Source organism: Odontesthes bonariensis, chromosome 3, assembly GCF_027942865.1.
Source record: "Odontesthes bonariensis isolate fOdoBon6 chromosome 3, fOdoBon6.hap1, whole genome shotgun sequence".
Lineage (NCBI taxonomy): Eukaryota > Metazoa > Chordata > Actinopteri > Atheriniformes > Atherinopsidae > Odontesthes > Odontesthes bonariensis.
In genome coordinates, this window is record NC_134508.1 from 17,727,995 (window position 1) to 17,748,607 (window position 20,613).

At 38.6% G+C, this 20,613-nt stretch overlaps 1 protein-coding gene across 3 annotated transcripts in view; it reads left to right on the forward strand.

The window, feature by feature from the left end:
* The window catches only part of cpne5b (copine Vb), a 126,772-nt gene that overhangs the window by 28,475 nt on the left and 77,684 nt on the right, over positions 1-20,613 (forward strand). Inside the window, exons 5-8 of one of the 3 annotated variants that reach the window (XM_075460620.1) lie at positions 5,010-5,113; positions 7,399-7,438; positions 8,302-8,316; positions 10,592-10,668. In XM_075460620.1, coding sequence (XP_075316735.1) covers positions 5,010-5,113; positions 7,399-7,438; positions 8,302-8,316; positions 10,592-10,668 — 236 coding nt within the window. Of the gene's footprint in view, positions 1-5,009; positions 5,114-7,398; positions 7,439-8,301; positions 8,317-8,896; positions 8,965-10,591; positions 10,669-20,613 lie in introns of those variants that run through there. The other 2 variants (XM_075460621.1, XM_075460622.1) reach the window with 2 other exon arrangements.

Sequence of the window (20,613 nt, forward strand, 5' to 3'; positions counted from 1 at the left end):
CATGCTTATTACTTTTTTCTTTCATGAGATTACAAAGTCAGTCATTGCTTGACTCAACTTTGCATGTAGCTATGGCGATTACCTATTCTATAATGGCAACATTTGGGAGGGAAATCCTCAATCTCACAGAGTTTCAGTAGAACATTCTCCTGTACACACTGAGCATGCTTTTACAGGTTAGTTCATGACAGGCCAGGGTATGTTATGTATTATATATATATCATATATTGCACATATTATGACAGCATATGTCATATAGTTTGGTGTATATTATGATCCCACCTTAAAGAATGTGTATAGAGCCTTCTAACCAAACATTGTTGACAAACAGGCCACTTTTCTTCTAGGGTGAATGCAGTGCTGCTGCATCAAAAGATGGATGGGAGAAATATTTCTTTTGAGATGAACTAAGCAGAGAGGATGATCTGCTTTCTCACACATAGATCCCCCGGTCCCCTGCTCTTTTATATTCTTCTCATGTGGGTGTCTTTTGATGGTAAATGATGGTGTATTAAGGTTTTGAGCTATCGATTACCCACTTTTTCAGGGAGCGTGAAGTGTAACTAAACATCAGAGTGGTGGGATTCAGCACCTTCTTTATTGTTTGGAAGTTATTTTCTGATACTGATGCACGAGTTGAATACATGGTTGATAACACGATTGGTAATGTCCAGAACAGAGCCTACGTTGCTGCTGACAATTTTCACTGAGCCACTTCACTGACACCGTCTTATGGTCTATAACTGCCGCATTCATTTGAACTCCAGTCTTGGTGTTAGACACATTTGACTATTTATTTGTTCAATGTCATACAAGTTATCTTTTCAGATAATTGATCTCTTGTTAAGGGATGGCCAGACTTAAGAAGGTGGTGGCCATGGCCATGGCTAAAAATAATATTTACTCCCTCACAAAATGAAAAATGAAAACAAGATGAAAAATACCAAAAAAACCAACAACAATATTTTGGCAAATATAACTAAAACAGACCCTGTTCTCAGCAACAAAGGGTTAGATGTACACAGTATACTTTGGCATAGCAATTGTACATGTGTAGGTAAATAAGTGATAAATTTGCCATGCAGGAAAAAAGCAATGACACATCAGTGTCTGTGGCACGCCAGTGAGAGTAATGGTCTACATACTTAAACAGGTAGAAGTCAGTTTTACTCTACAAATTTCTTGATAAGATATAGTGATTCAAATGTTCTTTACCAAAACAGCTAAGCAGAATATTAAAAGGTTAAGAATATTCCTCAATTCAACATAATATCGTTTAAATTGATCAGCATCAGAAGTCATGACTTTCTAATCCTATATATGCCATCCATCCATCCATCCATCATCTTCCGCTTGTCCGGGGATCGGGTCGCGGGGGCAGCAGCCTGAGCAGAGAAACCCAGATGTCCCTGTCCCCAGCCACTTCCTCCAGCTCTTCTGGGGGGACCCCGAGGCGTTCCCAGGCCAGCCGAGAGACATAGTCTCTCCAACGTGTCCTGGGTCTTCCCCGGGGCCTCCTCCCAGTGGGACGGGCCCGGAACACCTCACCAGGGAGACGTCCAGGAGGCATCCTAACCAGATGCCCGAGCCACCTCATCTGACTCCTCTCGATGCGGAGGAGCAGCGGTTCTACTCCGAGCCCCTCCCGGATGACCGAGCTTCTCACCCTATCTCTAAGGGAGAGCCCAGACACCCTGCAGAGAAAACTCATTTCGGCCGCTTGTATTCGCGATCTCGTTCTCTCGGTCACTACCCACAGCTCGTGACCATAGGTGAAGGTAGGAACATAGATTGACCGGTAAATCGAGAGCTTCGCCTTCTGGCTCAGCTCCTTCTTCACCACGACGGGCCGGTGCAGAGCCCGCATCACTGCAGACGCCGCACCAATCCGTCTGTCAATCTCCTGCTCCATTCGTCTCTCACTTGTGAACAAGACCCCGAGATACTTAAACTCCTCCACTTGGGGAAGGATCTCATTCCCGACCCGGAGAGGGCATTCCACCCTTTTCCGGCCGAGGACCATGGTCTCAGATTTATATCCTATATATGCATACCAAAAATTCGGGAGCAGCTGGTTTGACCAAGTAGATTTTAATGGCAGTCAAACAGCAGTAATGATTGGTAGTTTTATTGAAGAGATCACTCAAAATCCCTATTTTTAGATAAATACACACAAGATGTTGCATTTCATACATATGTACAATATTCATACTGAAATTCTCTTAGAATATTTCAATATTATTTGTAGAGAAATGTTTTTTTGTGTTTATGAGAACCCCTCAGGGTATGAATGGATTTGTATGTGAGAGGAATATTATTTCATCTGTGTACATGTGAAAATTTCACTGTGTAAGCTTTTCAGTAGTTTTTTTTTTTCAGTTGCAGGGCTTCTTACTCATTTGTGTACGAGCGTTTCAGTTGCACATGTGAGAGAGTATTCCTAATACGTGTGCAAGGGTATTTGAGCGAGTTTAGTTTCAAATGTGTGTACCCATGCTAATTCTGAATGACTTCCCTGACAATCCCTCATATGTGTGGTCTGCCTCTGTGTGTATATATGTTAAGATTTTCTCTAGCTCAAAGCTCTAACAAACCCTGGGATTCCTTTTGCCATAAAGCCAGATACACTCACATGCATTGGATTTGTATGGAATGCGTTGCTCCGTGTGGTAATTTGGCATTTTCTCCTTTCAATGACTTAATACCTTTAAATCTGTCTTTCCTGGGAAGTTGCTCATTGCTCTTTGTGTTTTAATATGTTTCTCTCTTCACTGGCATTTGGAAATTGTTAAACACACCCCAGTGCTTTTCACTGAAGGCCAAAGCAGAAAAAAGCTCAGTCTCACACTAATGCACTTTAGTGTCATTTACCTCTATCTGTGAAAACACAAGACACCACCAAGCTCATTATAATAGCACCATGTTACCATCTACTGAACATGTTGCGTGGAAACCAACAACCCGTGCTGGCCAAAGAGCTACAAGACATTCGGATGGCACTAATCCCCAGCCGTGCTTTGTGTGTGCTCCAGGGAAGAAGATAATGAAATCTCAGTCAGGTTTTGGACAGAAAAATCACAGACAGTAGAGGATTATCCTCTCATCTCGGTATCCCTTTCCTTTGCTAGAGACTTCACGAATGCTTGCTCTCACTTGCAGTTACTCAGTTTTGGGGACATGTTCACATTTCAATATCAGACACTATAAGTCTAGTTGTTGACGGAAGAGTTCAGTTCGTCACATGCACAATGTATCTGTACGAACTGCTGTGTGTATGTATGTGCGTGAAAGTATCGAGGGTGCAGGTCAGGGAATTCATGCCAGATTCTTATTAGCCAACTCCAGCAGCCCAGAAGCATCTAATGAACTCTGCGGCACAGTATTGTCTCTTCCACTCAGCGGGGAAATCGCATTACGGAGCTCATCTTTGCCATCACCCGCCTCTTTACTAACATGTGCTCACAGCCTCATCAACACCTCCGGGTCTCTTGGAAATTCTAGGTGCTGCACAGACTCAATATTAGTAACCTTTCCCTCTACTTTTCTCCCTCGCTGATGTAAGAATAAAGAATACAGTGCTTGAGTTAATATGCCTTGGAATAAGGTATTCAACAATTCTGAAGTGAATGATTTGGTATAATTTTTGTTGTCATTTTGTTGCCACGAGTGCACAATGATCTCTATTTGCTTCTCTTACTATTATATCCTACAGAACCTGTCTTCAATAACGTGAGAAAAAATGGTCGAAAAAGTAATTGAGTTCAAAGTTGTTCAGTACAAACAAAACAAAACAAACAATTTTGAAGATATTTGATTGTACTTGAAGATACGTGCCACAATGACGCCACCAGGGTCACTGTTGTGCTCCGCTGCTTTTTATCTAATTGGCCAAAACTTGGTGACATACAGAAAACTGATAATGAACACTCTTGATTTTACTCAAACTGAGTAGCCGTGCTTAGCGCCGCACCGTTTGCCCCTGAAAACATTTGTTTCATGTGTGGAGGAACTGCCAACAGCAACAGTCTGAAACAGCTGGGATGTGGAAAAATGTTAGCATACAGCATGGTCAAAGGCATTATTGTTCACTTGATTACACATAAAAATGGGAAAAGGGTTAATTGGATAAAAATCTGTCAGTTGTCTCACCTGCACACACCTGGCAAGTGTCCCTGTTTGATTTAATTCCTAAGCAACCAAACTGCCGTCATTCAGGTGCAATCCCATATATTCTCCTCAAGAATTAAACCTGTTTTTCTTTTGAAGGAGTATTTGATTAAATACACATCCAATGGGGAGATAATGATTTATGTATGTACTGTTTCCTATATCTGAAAGTCTTAATCTGCTTATTGTACAATTCATGCATTTGGCGTTTCTGGGTGTTTGCGAGTCTTTCTCCGGCATATTTCTTGGCACTCTGGGAGTGAGAATCTCACTAATTAGAAAGCCTTAATCACTGCTTTACTCCTCCTCTTCTCTTCCTACTCTTTTCCCACTCCCATCCTCCCACCTCCCCTTCTGTTTAAAGTTGTTGCCCCCCCCCCAACCTTTTCGTACGCCTGCTCTTCATACATTTTATCCAGTTTTAATTCCTTGTCTTTTTTCTCTTTCAGTCTGCCTGTCTTGATTATCTGCATACACCTTTTCCTCATCCCTTACTTTATCTCTCCCCCTATGTGGGGTTAATGAGTTGGTTATCCTGCTGTAATTAATGTGAGCATGGGGATAAGGATCAAGGAACCGGGAAACACACTCCACTTCCTATGCACAGCCGCAGCATATGAAATCAGAACCATTAATTATGCTTATGTTAAGTCGTGGAAGTGAATCAGTCTGAGGCAGAGTAAAAATGCAGAGAAAGGTTCAAGAGCAAGCAGACAACATTATGTATTTGTTTATTATATATGTATTTGATATTGTATTTGTTTATTTATGTGTTTTGTTTTCTTGCTTCTCCTTTCGTCATTCTTCTCTCCTGACCTAAATCTGTGTCTTGCCCTCCACAGTTTGGCCGAACAGAGGTGATAGACAACACTCTAAACCCAGACTTTGTAAGAAAGTACATCTTGGACTACTTTTTTGAAGAAAAGCAGAACCTTCGCTTTGACTTGTGAGTGATTTTGAATCATCACCTCTAGTGCCCTCTCTCCGTCATTCTCCCTGTTCTGTGCTGATTTTCGCTGCCTTTAGTTTAGTCTGAAAATGTTCTGACAACATTTGGTGAAACTGCCACAAGATAAGCGATTACGAGTTTTAACAGTGCCTTTTAACACTAGTGGGGTTCGGTGGTATAGTTACATACCTGACTTTCAGAGGATGCAGTTCACCTTCTTTAGATTTAAACTTCAGCTTTGCTTTACGTTCAAATAGATTCAAACTCCTAAACCACTGGGTCAAGTTAAAGGAGAAGTTCGTTTTTTTTAAAATACATTCATCTACTCAACGATAACAGTTTGGTGAAAGTCGGCGTCCTTCGGAAGATATTTAGATCACTCGAGATCCGAGTATATCCATATAACGAGAGAGAACAGGGCATAGACATCGCTGTCATGACTGTCAGAGAGGATCTATAATATCAGGTCAAAGCATGCATGTGCAATTCTGCTTGCTTCTGTTTTTCTGCTGAGGTTAGTAAACATCTGCTCTTAAGCACAGACACTTGCATCTGTGTGCATTGAATATAGAATACCCAAATTTGCTCCACTTCAGCCACAATCTGCCCTTCAGGCAGATCGGGAAAAGGGGATAGGAAGGGAAGTTTATTTACCAAAACAAACAAAACATATTAACACATCGTCAGTGGTATTTCGAGATTATCAGATAATTTACTCAAGATCACAAGAGAATGATGGCCTCTCTCAGCTTCTGTAGATTGAAGAAACAGTAGTATTTTCTTGATGCGATTGTGAAAATGAAGTGAAACTGATGCATTGAAAATGAAATATGACATCAATAGTGCACTTTTTATGATAATACAATCCATCCAAATGTTACATTTGAGCTAATAAACTCTATATTCCCTTTCGCTTGGGACTTGTAGATGTAGCCCCAGTATTTTTCCATAATAACATGCACATAGCTAATGTGCACTTACAGTACTAAAGACCTCTTAATAAGGCTTTCTGTCCTCAAACATAAAAGTTTGAGACATTAAACATCAAGAATATACATACATATTGTTAGTAGTATATGCACATTTATGCCGATACCCATACATCTATTATATTCTTGACAAGTATTGTCCCATGATATCAGTCAACTTGTCTACAGCTCAACTGCTTTTGTTAGACAAGACAAAACAAAACTTACACGCCTTGGCAGAAGGAAAAGCAGGACGCACTTGTCTACAGTAACTAGGATGGTAGGGCTTAACAGTAAGGCCACCGTCTTTATTTTGATCACTGTCATTACCTTTTTTTTTTGCCTGTCATCTGGGATTTTACGTCCATCTAAATTTTTTTCTGAAAGTTATGGCATTCCAAAAAAAAAAGACCTTATTTTTTCAGCTCTGGCTGTAGTTTTTGCTGCTGTTTGGTAGATGAAATTGATTTCAGTTTAAAGTCACGCAAGCATTAAACCTCTTTTAACTGAATGACCCAAGACACAGCCTACCTTTATTTCCTTCTCAGTCATTCCATCATGCTCTGGAAACAGCAACAACTTCTCTAATTAGATCTTGCTATTCAGTCCAAGAAGCAGAAACAATGATGATGGTGGGGTCCATCACCAACAGCAACAAAACATGAATATGGGCTTTGACTGAGAATAATACTCTGTATTTGTATCGTTTCAAGAGGTGAACGGGATCCATTGTTTCGTCAGATGTTTAATCTTGGTATATCGCATATGCTCCATTTCCCCCACTTTCATTGCGTTTCATTGACATGCAAATCCGACGAGGACCACCTCACAGGGAAAAAGGTCTTGTTGAACCCTTCCCCAGATCTACACTCTTTTGATCTCGCCCTCTGTCACATTTGTTTTATTTTCTCGCATGATGTCTTCCCACCTTATCGCACACAGATTGTCAATAGAGCATATTAAAATATGATCTTGCTGTTTTTTATTTTGTCATCTTTCTTTCACCTGCTTTTATTGGATTTCAGATGATACCTTCCCACAGTTATCACTGTACTGTTTTTTTGCTTGTTTATGACAGCGTGTCTTTAACCTTTAAAGAAATTAAAATTAAAAAAAGATAAACAGATAAAAAGCCCCAAAAAAGGTGTACTATACAGAGCGTACATCCCTTTTCCTCCCGAATCATCCAGTTTATTTGGATTTATTTAAATTTTTTCCTTGAAGAGGATTAGTCAAACTGTTACAACTATAGGGTTTCATATTTTATTTTTCAAGTAAAAATGGATTTTCTGCTTTTATTTCTTTCCCTTTCAGGTATGATGTGGACTCCAAAAGCCCAGACCTGTCTAAACATGTGAGAGCATACATAATGAATACTCATTTTTTACCTTGAACCTCAGATAAATGGAATGCATTCTTGACTAAAATTTGAATTGCTGGCTTGAAGTACTCTGAAAAGGGAAAAAAACAAATATTACTTGATGGAGTTTGACTTGAATTAACGTTGGAGGGTTAACGTTTTATGTTTTCTGCACGATTGAATTGGGTGTTGCCTGTAGCATGTTTTTTTTTTTTTTCAATGGAATAAAGCAAAACCCTTTTATTTCTTAAGCATCCGAATACAAATGTTTATTTTTCTCTCTAGTTAGTTTGAGATTTTTTTCAGTTGGGTATATTGATTACTATGAAAATGTGCAATCAATCAGTTAGTTAGCCTTCCACTGTCACCTTTCAGTTGTAGTGGCAGAGCAGTGATAGGCACTGTGGAATAATTTTTCATACAATCATATTGAAAAAACTTTTAGAATGCAATGCTTTTACCTGTTAGTTTCCATTGTAAGTGATATATTACAAATACATTGTGCAGTATTATTTTGTTTAGCTTGGATCCCGTATGTTGACTTTTATTCATTAAACCGGGAAACTATCTTGACAAAAAGCATTGACAAAAGTTTGGAACCAAAATAATCATTCCAGATGATTATTTGAAGTATTTGGATATTGGGGGTTTGCGTTTTTCCATCAGTTGCTTCAGTTCAATCATGGCATCTTCTGGGTTTTGGTTCTGCCACAGCATGTCTGTCTTTCTGCTCTCACTTTGAACAGCGCCAGGAGTGTTAGGTATATGGTAGTGTTGTGTCTTTGTATATGATGTGCTCTGTTGTTATTGTTGTTGCTGTCATTGTTGTTGCTGCTGCCGCCCAACTTTTCTGGAAGCCCGCAGAACTCAATGTAGGTCCCTGCATATCTCTCACACTGACACTGCATGCCCACTGCCTCACATTAACGATTCGCCTCTGAGAGGGAAAGATGGTGTCACTCGTTAGAATAAAACAGCTGAAAGTCAAAGCAAGCAGTTTGAGCAGCTCCAAATTGCTGTTGTTGTCTGAGAGAGCTCTACAGTGGGCAAAATGTTTAGTCATTATGCTTTTCAGCGGTTTTGTAAACAACTATGTTGAGATTTTCCATGCAGTGGAAACAGAAGGCAAAACAAAGAAGGGACTCTCTGAAATACATGACCTGTTCTGCCTGATGAATTATTAAGCAGGCCTTGTCTGCTAAAGCCAAAATTAAGGACCTCTGGTTTGGACTGCCTCGTAATTAAATGCTAAAGACAAATACAATCCGAGATTCTTTGCCAGCCCTGTCAAAATATTGATCTAATTGACAGATCAATAATGAGTGACACTGAGAGACTGTCCTAAGAAATATAGGATTGTAACTGAAACTGTCACTCTTTCTCAGAGAAGTCTTTGCTGTGCCCCGCATTGTTCATAATAATGCTTCTTATCACTGTTCATGGTGTTTTGAATTACTCCATCTTTTCCCATTTGCCTGTTATCCTCTTTAATTCATTAAAGCAGCAGCAGTATTCAACAGGTGGGTTGTGGTCAAACCGTGGATTAATTCTGAGAAGGACAAAATAGTGACGGGGGAGCAATAAGGTCCTGCAAACTCATGGAGGGAAAAAAGAAAATCATGGCTCTATATTGACGTGGTTGTCCATGATGGTGCATCATTCCCATTTACGTTTGTTAGGAAAATTCTGGAAAAAAAACAAAACCTGTTTCCTGAGGAAAGAAAAAAAGTGGATACAGGCAATGAGATATGAGGCATAATCAGGAGTCTGGGGAGTCTGTGTGATCCTGTCCCTCGGTTTGCATGTATGCCTTCGTGTGCAGCAAGGATTTTGTCATTGGCGAGTAAAATATCCAAATGTCGGTTTTAGGCTATGGTATTTCTGCAAGTTGAGCTAAATTATTTTGACAGTATAAAACTTGTTTTGTGTTGGAATGTGGTATAGATCAGACAGATATGCAAGTTCAGTGTCTGATAACAGTGAATGTTATACTTTGATAAACCCTGATTGCTGGATTATTCCCCTAATTTGGTAAAAAATTCCAATGTTTTTAGCAAATTACAGGCACATTGTTAGTGTTTCTAACTTGTTTTGAATAATTTAGTGCTGGTTCATTGACAATAAATCCGTCATCCCAAGACATCACAAACTGACACTCCGTCAGAATTTCTTGCTGTCATATTTTAATTAACTAGGAGCCCTTTTAGCATATTTTACATCTGATTTACAGCTGCATCTTGTCAGGTGATGTCTAAGAATGACTAACAACGTCAGTGTTTGGTGCATTGAGAATAATTAGTGTCTAACTTCGATTCAGGAAGCCTGACTGGATTTTCAAACAACCGTTTTTATCCTTTCTTTTTGTGTGTTGCCGTGTTATGTATTGGCAACTAAATTACTGAGTTAGGTTTCATGAAAATACTATGGTTTTGGGTTAAAGTGCCTTATTGGGATGCATTCCAGAAACAGTGACATCACTTGCAAGAAACTACACTATATGGCACTACATTAAAAAAATTAAAAAAATAAAAATACGCTCATGATCTATTAGGTGTCAACGAATCACATAAAGTCATAGAGACTTGGTCATTTGTTAATGGTGAGCAACAGAATCTCATGATACAGCCCACATTAATTCATGCATTTTGTTATCCTAAGAAACATACTAAAAAGATTTAGTATAATCTTTCCTGCATCGTGGTGGCATTTGACTTCATCCTTTATATTTTCGCACCAAAACTGGATTTGATTTGAGTTTGTGAAGCAGAAAGTGAATTTTTCACACCAGCCTAAAAGGTACAGTTATCTGCCAAGCGCAGGAAGAAATGTAATTTACCTGCATAATCTCCTCTAAAGCCTTTTAGTATTTAAAACAGGATGTCACACCAAAGTACGATGTACAGCAAGACAAAATTGTTGATGCACAAGCCAAATGATTAAGTCTGATTTGCCCATGTGGATATGCATGACTGAACAAGATTTTTTGGAAGAAATTGATGCTTGAATTTTGCATTTGCACAGATTCAAGTGAAAGTAGAATAGTGGAAGTTATTTTTTTTGTCTGACTGATTTGTTGCCTTTCTGCTTAAAATCTACTACCCTGGCCTTCTTTCTTCTTTTCAATGTTCCCTCCCTCCTTCCCTCCAGGACTTTTTGGGTCAGGTGTTCTGTACTCTTGGGGAGATTGTTGGATCACCAGCCAGTCGACTGGAAAAACCACTGGGGTGAGTAAGAGTTTCAGGCAGTTTTCTCATTCCGCCCTACTCCAAATGTGAATAGAAACACTTCAATGTGCTAAGAGGGGAGTTTAAAACTGAAGAAAAAGGTTTCAGAAGCAATAACTATCTTTCGGGGACCACGGTGGATCATGGCATGTGAAATGTGATCAAATCCATAACAGATTTTTATTCATTGGGTTTTTAGATGCTTTAATCGCCAACAGGAGTAGATCAGGATATCATGTTTAAATGTTAGACTTAATAATTCTGAGAGACTGATAGAAATAGATGGAAGGAAATGCTAATTTAGGAGAAAAGACAATGAGTCACAGACAAAGGGTAGTGTGAGATTAAAAGATTGGAGGAGAAGAAGGAATAAAAGGCACATGGGTGATTAAGACATAGATGTGAGGAAAAGACATTGATCAGACAAAGAAAGAGGGGAGTGAGGAAGGAGACAACACATCTACAGATGTTTTCCACAGATAATTATCGTCATTAAGAAAGGGGAGAAAAGCAGAGCAAAATTACCCAAATTATAGCTCCTATCCTCAGCCTGTGCCCTTACACTGGCTGAGCAGAGTGAAGTGTTAATGGGGTATCCTAAAAATCTCTTTCTGCTTCCGATATCCACCGTCATCTTCATCAGCCTGTTGGACTATTTTGTCGTTCAGGTGTAGCCATTTAATCGCTGCACTCAGTACAATGTGTCTTCCGAAAGTGTTATGTATTATTTGCAAGTTCTTGGATAAGTGAACAATTCACAGTTTAAAAGCTTGTTCTCAGCTTGACACAATTTGTTTCTAACTAATCCAGTCATCAATGTGTTGATTAACAAATGTATAGAATTGGGCTATTGGGCTTATTATGCTTAAGCATGTACAGAATAGATTAAATGCTCAAATACAAAAAGAAACTAGTAGACACACATCAAATCCCTACCTCTGTCATCTCTACATCCAGCAAATATGAGTGAAATAATGTCCAGCAGCAGTGAGATTGTTCTCTGCGTGTTTAAAATTAAAATGCAGGGATTTCTGCTGATTCTGTTGGGCTGCAAAAGGCATCCCCTTTGGTTGTTCTCCCCTTTTTTTGTGTTTTTTATTATTATGTGTTGCGTTGTATTCTACATAGTGGAAATACTGTCTTTGCATTTCTGTTCCCTGTGTGGACATTTGCCACTTTCCAATCATTTGGCTGTGTTCTATCATGATGCCCAAATTGTAAATTTACCCTCGAATTATTTTTCATCTGCTCAACAGTGCTCATAACTTTCTTCAATGGGACGAAAAGCATTGGCAGACTTGTTGTGGCAAGCTTATATAAAGTGACTACAAGGGGACACATCTCAGTCATGAATGTGCTGGTAAAATGACAGATGTGTCAGATCTATGCAAGAGGCATTCAACTGAATATTGATCATGTACAGATGCATGTTTCCTCTAGCACGCCCATGCTAAAGACAGATCTCCAAAACTGCAGCAAAAACATTTTCTTCTCCTCTCTTGTCGTTTCAGGAGACAATAGCTGTTCAAATATATGTGTACCTCAACTCTCTGTATTGAGAGCATGAACTTCATAATGTCAGCAAGAGTTTGATATCAAACCTTTTATATCTAAGCTAGGACAATATATGGCATGATCAGAAAAGGAAGTTGAATGTTAAAGGATTTATTTCTAATTGTGCCTCATGCAGCTGAGAGTTAACACAACTGCTTGCCAAATTGTATTCTTATGGAAGTATTTAATTGTTATTCAAAAGACTGTGAAATCAACTACTGCGGCATCAATCTGAAACAAAATTTTCATTTCATCTGTCTTTATATGGTCTCTGTATGGTCTATGCAGGGAAAGTCTGCCTTTGAAATGCCACCAATTATGCTTTATGCTTTTCATGTTATGGCTGATAATGACTGATCAGGTGCAACGTGTTGATTCTGTTGGTATGCACAGTTTAATGGATTAGATGTTTGGTTACATTCAGTTCCCAATAACAGTTTGAGGAATGAGCGTGTGATTTTGGTGGATATGTGGAAGAATTTTCTTATTCCTCTTTTCAAGTTTGAACCCCCGGTGTGATTGCGCTCTGCACTGGATGTTTATGCGGACTTAAAAAACTGTATATCAGCAACTTTTCAAGTTTATACTTGAGAGACTGATTACCACGTTTGTTTCATCTTCTTTGGGGTTTGGGTGGGGTGTTACCCGTGTGGTAAAGACACGCACACACAAACACACACAAACACAGCGGTGCATGCTTTGGCAGATATACTCCCCGCTGGTGTTGATTTCCATGTGGCTGTGAAGAATAATTCATATTTCATTGCTTGGAAATTTAAAAGCATTTGTGTGAACTGTGCTGACCCTGTGGGAAAATGCTTGAGAGCATTTGTTTATCTTTTTTACAATTCAACCTTTGCTTCTCGTTCAAACAGAACATACAAAACATTAAAAGGAATAAATTAACTGAGATTTCTCTGACTGCCTTTCCTACCTAAAGGTAGGCATTTTTTCGCACATAAATTTTTATCTCAAATACACAACAACCTCTGCTTTCATAAACTATATCATGAGGGAAATCCAGTCCATAATAGCACATGCAAATATAATGTGTAAAAAGTGTAAATCTGGGGTTTTCTTTCTTTACTCAGCATCCAAACATATTTTGTCATGCAGTATGCGCAAGTGTGAGTACACACCAAAACTCATATTTACAATCTTATATGTTTTATTTATTGATTTATTCCCATGTCCAGTTTAAGTGACTTATTAATGAATACATGTATTTTAATATAGAGCCTTCTTTTCAATGGCTAATTGTAAGGGCTTTAATCTTCTAGAAATTAGTGCTTAATTAATCAGGGAGCAGCCATTGTGATTTTCATTATGAAAAAAAAGGCGCATGTGGGCGTAGACAGATGGGAAGAGTTAACTGAATTAACGCTGCACACAAAAAAAGCAACAATTATTTAAATTCCTTTTCACTTACAGAGGATTTTGAGTCATTTTTAAAAACTTGTCAGATACTTTTCCCCTTCTTTTAGGCAAAAATGGTTTATACCTTACCCATATTCAACTGCCCCCTTCTGAAGTCCCACACATTCCTACATTCACATCATGTTTATGGTCCTCACACAAGGATTATCCACACAACACACTGTAAAAATGGGCTTTACTACTGCTGCTTTTGTTTTGAATGCCCACACAAGGAGGGCACTTGACATGCTCACCTACCTTCGAACCTTGTCTCTCATGCAGAGATGAGTGTTGAGATCTGCAGGCAATGGAGAGTAATGCTCTTCTATGTTTGAAAATAGTGGAGTAATGTTGACCTGTATCTTCATCAGCTGTATACTGATTCCGATACAATTACCTTTCACACCTGATGTGTGCACCTAATTGCAATTGTGTCTGACCTGAACCTGAGTCCATCCCTTTCAAAACAGACAGCCAAAACAGCCAAACCGGAGGACATTGAGATGCTCAGACACCACAAACTTCTTTTCGCTGAGGTGAATTACTTCTGAATGTCTTAATGCTTTATCTGTTGCATGAAGATCAGAAACATTTAAAAGTGAATGTGTAAAAATATTTAAATATTACAGTTCTGTCAGAACCACTCTCGTCAAAACGAGACGAGAAACAGAGATGAGTTTCAGAAGCTTATTCTGAATGCATACAATTTGTGTTTGGCGGTATGGCTCTGTTCGGAGGAAGTTCCCGACTTTTCCATGAGCTCCATGGAAGCCAGACAGGGAACAGCAGCATCCTCAGGTGGAGTGCCTTCCATTTGCTGTAAAGGCAACAAACCCCCTAGAACAGAGCAAGCAACAATGAACAACAGTATGACATTGTTGGCAATGAAAAATCGGTGGAGCAGGGGAGGTGGTGGGTGCAAGCAGAAAGCAAAAAAGAGCAGTGACAGCAAACCAAGTTTAAATGAAGCGCCCCAAATGCCAGCATCCAATTGCGAGCAGGAGCTGATTACCCATTGAGCGCAGCTGGTTGTGGAGCCATAGGGGTTGGGTCGGCGTCAGCCAATAGGCAAGGGCGCGTTGACTACGTGGTCTGCCAGAACTACCGCGATGCTCCATTTGTACAAAATGTCATTGAGACTGCTCATCAAAGACGTGGTTCTCAGTTGGGTGTGAGACTTAAAATGACTCTGATATAATCTCAGATAATACTTAGACTGATATAACACTACAGATTGGTGTATATCTTCGTGAAGCTGGCCTCCATTATTGTGTCTGTTGGCTCATTGAAAAGCTTTTAGGATACTGCAGAGGAAATTAACTATGACAAAGTGTTAGATTCGGTTCTTTTAGTAGGAGGCTCAAGAACATACCGAAGTAATTCAAGTGAAAATGAAGTGTTTATTGGTAGTCACACGTCAAAGCATATCAGCGCTGGGCTCAGTGGAACAGAGCTCCCGTAGGAAGTCTGTCAGACTGGCCATGATTTCCGGTAACAAGTTGCATATATCTCTTCTAGTTTCCCACGGTGGATCCCGTGTTGATCAAATGTGATTGGATATGCACACTAACCCAAATAATGTGTGTGTGTGAATCTGCCCTTGCTTTCCCAGGCTTTCCTAATTGTTTTGTCTTTCTACTCCTGGCTCACTTTAGGTCATAATGGAAAAGTACTGAGACTTATTTCATTCATAATGTCTAAGAACAAAGCCAATTTTAACACAAAGGAATGATGTTACAATATGGACAAGAGGAATATTCGACTACGTTTCTTATCTAAATTATATATAACATGATCTCTAACCCTTGATGAAAGGCACAAGCCATAGACAAAATTTGCTCATTTATTCTAAATGCTCATTTATTCTCAAATAAATCCATCATGAGCCCTGCAAAAGACCTCAGACAAACCATGAAATATCATGATTTTATGGGCATGCTAACTATTGTGTTCAATCTAATAAAATTCTGTGGCTGTGGTGCTTAAGAATATAGCCAAGTAGTCAAAAACAAAGGCAAAGACTTCTAAATGGAGTCAGTTTCCTTGGTAACATCCAACTAACGTTTCTCAGTCATTCATTCAGCAGGTGTAGTTTAACACAGTTATGATTAAGAGCCATTATTTAGGTTTAATGGAATAAGAAGCTGTTTGGTGGAAGTACTGATTGATCATTAAAAAAAATTAAGTTTGAAGCTTATTGAATCTAATGCCGGCTATTTTAGGGTTAGAAAGACAGTAACCAGCAAACATTTATTGTGGCAAATGATTTACTTATTCATAATAATAATTAATCTATCATGTTTCTGGACTGTGCATTGTTGCTACTGAAGCAGGTAATTTAATGAAACAGGGGCATTGTTAATGTCACTACCAGTTGGCATATAATCTATCTGGCATCAACCTATATTGATATCTAGTAAAACGTATGATATTACATATATGTTGTCTATTTAAACAGCTTGATAATCATAACATTATGCTGTTTCCTATTCTTACATGACTGTGTCTGTGATCAGATGCAACACAACTTCACCTTTCCCTAAAGTGTAAATGAATGAAATTCATTGTGTGTGTGTGTGACTGACAGAGAGACAGAGAGACACAGAGATTCAGACAAAGACATTTGTTTCATCTGAACATCAAAGGAGCTTTGCTCTTTTATGATTGTTTTTGTTTTTACTGTGCTCTCATTCAATTCTCAAATGCTTAAAAGTTGAATGCTATACGTGTTACATAATTAAAATAGGTTTCCTCTTCATTAGGATATAATTTATATCCGTATGTACCATACCATTTATTCACCATTTCCCACACATGAACTGATACACAGAATATATACTGTAGGAAATCTGACTGGCAATATGTTTAAATGTGTTCTACTCACTCAGAACTTTTCATTGTGTAAGTAAGAGACACAAAGAGCTGGTATTCTGCTCTGATTAAAAGCTGCTTACATTTACTTAATTTAATCAAAATAACAAATTTTGTGTACTTGATTACAATCCTCATTCAAAGTGTTTTATTTCTCTTCTTTCATGTTGCTTTCAGGCTTTTTTTAACATTTACAGTTATTACTGACAGTAAAACGTTTCAGATCTGTGTGCCATGAAAACATAATTAGCAGCAGGATTGCTCTTAATGGTAACGCATTCAGAACACAGTCAGATACAAGAGTGGCTGCTCTGGCACTCTTCAAGGCCTTTCGCTGTGAGTTATAATAACACATCTAAGGCTGAAAAAAAATCTGACAGAAAACAAAAGATTCAATGTGAATTTATGCTCAAATACCACTACATGTTAGCCTGGGAATTCCCATGCTGCTTTGCGCTCGATTTCATTCTCACTGCAAAGTCAGCCTGGAAACCACCGCCCTTATTTTTGCTAGAGTTTGGGAACCAATCACAGAACGGGGGGGGCAGCAAGACGATGACGACGTCTATGCGCTACACCGAAGCTTGTAGAGCGTTAATCCAACATGACAGCGGACACAACGTTACCGTTCAATGCAGCCTTAGAAAGTGTTTCGGAGTAGATTCACCCTAGGGTCATTTGAACCGTGACATCCAGCCAAGTAGCCCACCCGAAGTTTTTCCGATATTGGCTGAACATCAGCTGAGTTACAGAGTTATCCCGAATAGCTTAGTAGGCTACAAGCGCTAACGGACCCTGGCAGTATCTCCAAAATTACCACACTAAAATCACATGTCATGGAACCAAACTTCTACAGTAGCACAAATATGGTCTGTACTCACAAAACGATGCATTTAGAAGTTTGTACATAGTCCAGGAGTTTATTATTATCATCAACACAAGCCTGATAGCTTCTCTGCAGCTAAAGCTGCGTCGACGTCACTTCAGAGAGCTGGGAGCTTCAAAGTAAGATGAGGGTTGATCTACTACTGTAGACAACAAAGCAAGGCTGCTCAATTTCTCCATTATTAAAATAAATTCACAACTCTACAACATAAAAATTCATGTAGAATATAGCATATAGGCCTACTTTGTTGTCAATTTGAGTAGCTTAGAGCGCAAGTTTACTTTTATTTTCCATTTTTTTCTTCTTCCTCGAATTTCTGTCGTCATCTGGTATAAAGTGATACAATTGGCTATGAATCGCGCGCAAAGCAGCATGGGAAGAACCTGACGTCATTTGATAGACATTCGTAGCGCCCAATAAACGGCTCTAGGCATTCGTAAACCACGCCTCAAATACGAGAAAATGCACACCTAGTTCCCAGACCACCATCTCATCGAGATTGTGGACGAGACAGCCAGGCTAACTACATGTGGAAATCAGGTCTGAAGACATGGCATTTATGTTTAAACTGACAAGGCAAGGTTTAATTTTTATCTTATTCTGGAGCAAGGAGCCATTTTTAATTTTCCCCTTGTGAGACATAATTACTATGAGAGGTTGTCGTTGAGAGTTAGGAGAGCCTGGTGTCTGTGTGTGCACTTGTGTGTGTCTTAAGTAAACAAAACTGTTTTCCTGCAGTTAGAGTAAACACCACCTCACCGTGAGTGGGAAATATGGGCCATAATATTACCATAAGAAGTAAGACATCAATTACCCAAACATCCCACAGGACAATTCAGCAATGTGCTGCTGTTCTGTTTAAACTAACCATACTCTTGCTTATCTGTATGAATCATGAGGATGACATTTGTGGTTTTGGAAGGGAAATCTCAACAAAAGTTGGATGGATTACTATGACATTTGGTGAAGATAATCTATGATGAATTGTGACATCATTGTTAATTTTATACATTTTTGACTGTGCACAAATAGTTATTATTTCAAAGCACTTTGGATCGCCTTGTTGCTGAAAAGTGCTATATAAATAAATTTCCCTTCACTTCAATCTGCCTGTATCTGCACAGTTACAACAATCTGGGAAATAAACACAAACACCACACTTTTTAGTCCAAAAAGCAGCTTGACAACAACTGATGGACATAAATGGCTCCATCAGGGGCACACTAATGACAGACAAGCAGTCCTTCACTGCATAATTTAACTTCTAAAATTAACCCTATCTGGCTACCCTAGTACAATTTTGTTTGATTTCTGCACAATATTGTATCATACTATTACCAAAATATCAACAAATTGGTGGCTATTCAGGATATGCAGTTAACACCATAGAGTTTGTTCCATGTTTTTTGGGACCACTGATGACAGGGAGATGCAGTAGACTTGAATTAGTACTTAAAAGACTGGAAAGAGACAAAGAAGATTGAAAAGGGCAATCTTGATTTAAAGTACAGGAAAGGCAAACATATTGAGTGGCAGTCTACATGATGGAATTGTGTTTAAGCGTTTGTGGCCTTTTGCCGCTTAAATCTTTCCTGAATGCCTGCTTATACTTATAGAATGCAAATGACAGGAAATTATTTGTGAATGTCAATTCAGGCAAGTATGCAGAAGCAGGATACCCAGCTGGGTACTGTCACAAAAGAAGTTCAACACCACAGCCACAAGACCAAAATATTGTAGTCTTGGATGAAGTGACAATTACTGCAGTATATCTGCAACTATATAAACTTTTAATCAAATATATTATTCCACTTATGGAGTATAATTACATTAAGGATGTTACATATAGAATGATAACAGTGAGCTCACTGTTGTACTTTATGAGATTTAGTGATTGGTTGTTAAGTCTCAGATTTCCGCATCTCTTTTGTCGCACAACTATTACTAAAACCACTTTCTCTTCGGATATCTTAACTTGCAAATTTGCTTTTACAAATAAGCACTGCCTCTTAAACTTTTTTTTGCCTCAATTACTTTTATTGAACTCAAAATTATGTTTCCTTCTTGTCTTAGTCCTTCTTTAAAGACTGACCTCTCTGGCTTTCGGTTCTATTTCTTTGATAGAAACTGATTTTAATAAACCTCGATCAATTATTTCTTAAAATATTGTGCACAAGCAAAAATCCATCACCTCAGTTGGTCTTTGATACATTCACTGGTTGTGACACAAGTTGCACAGATGGATCTCAAATCCAATATAAACAGCAATATCCAACACGGTGAATAGCTTTTGATGTAAGGTTTGTGCTGTGTAGATATGTTCTGAATCAGAACTGCTTTTCGTGAATTTCCTGACTACACGCCCTGCCCAAAACACAATCTGTATTAACGTATTTGATGCAATACGGTTCAGAATGTTTGGTTTGAACTGTTGTTTGATACATTAATTCTTAACAAGTATTTTTGTATTTGATATATTCTTAATCACTTGAGAAACAATATGTGCCTCCAAAAGTCTTTTGCTCATGACCAAAACTTGGTTTTCTACTCTGGACCAAGCACAGTGTGCTGGTTTCCATAGCTGTCTATGAGTGCATTCGCAACTAACTGTAACCAGGCAGTACTGCACTCTGTATCGCTGATTAAAATCTGATTACAATTTAGTACATTTTTAGAATTCATTAGCTACACAAATCCGTGAGGTTTTTATAACCACAATGAAATGCAGTTTCTCTTTTTAAGAGCCATGAATTTGGGTTAAGTTCATTTCACAACAGGTTTTTATGAAGGTATATTGATGTTGATTATTGTTTATATATCCTTTTTTTGTATTTTGATCAAGGTGATTTTGGAATGAGGTGGTCACATGAATATAGGCGTCAAATTTGTCATCAGTTTGCGAACAGGTGTATTATTGATAATATGCACTACACTGCATAAACCCATCTTACAAACACAAGATCAACAATTCATTCTTTTTTTTTTAATTCTGAAAAGAGAAGGAGGAGGCAGACAAGCTGAGGATGACTTGGACGAAGATGCAGATGATCACAGGGTTAAGTGCATCAAGCTCAACTGATGTAACAAGTGTAATAAAAGAAAATTGTATAGTGGAGAATAAACACAAACAAACAAACTGCTCAAAATCACGCAGGGAGCGCTCAATTAAAATACCAAAGTTTAATATAAAAATAATCAATTTGACTGTGCTCTCTGGA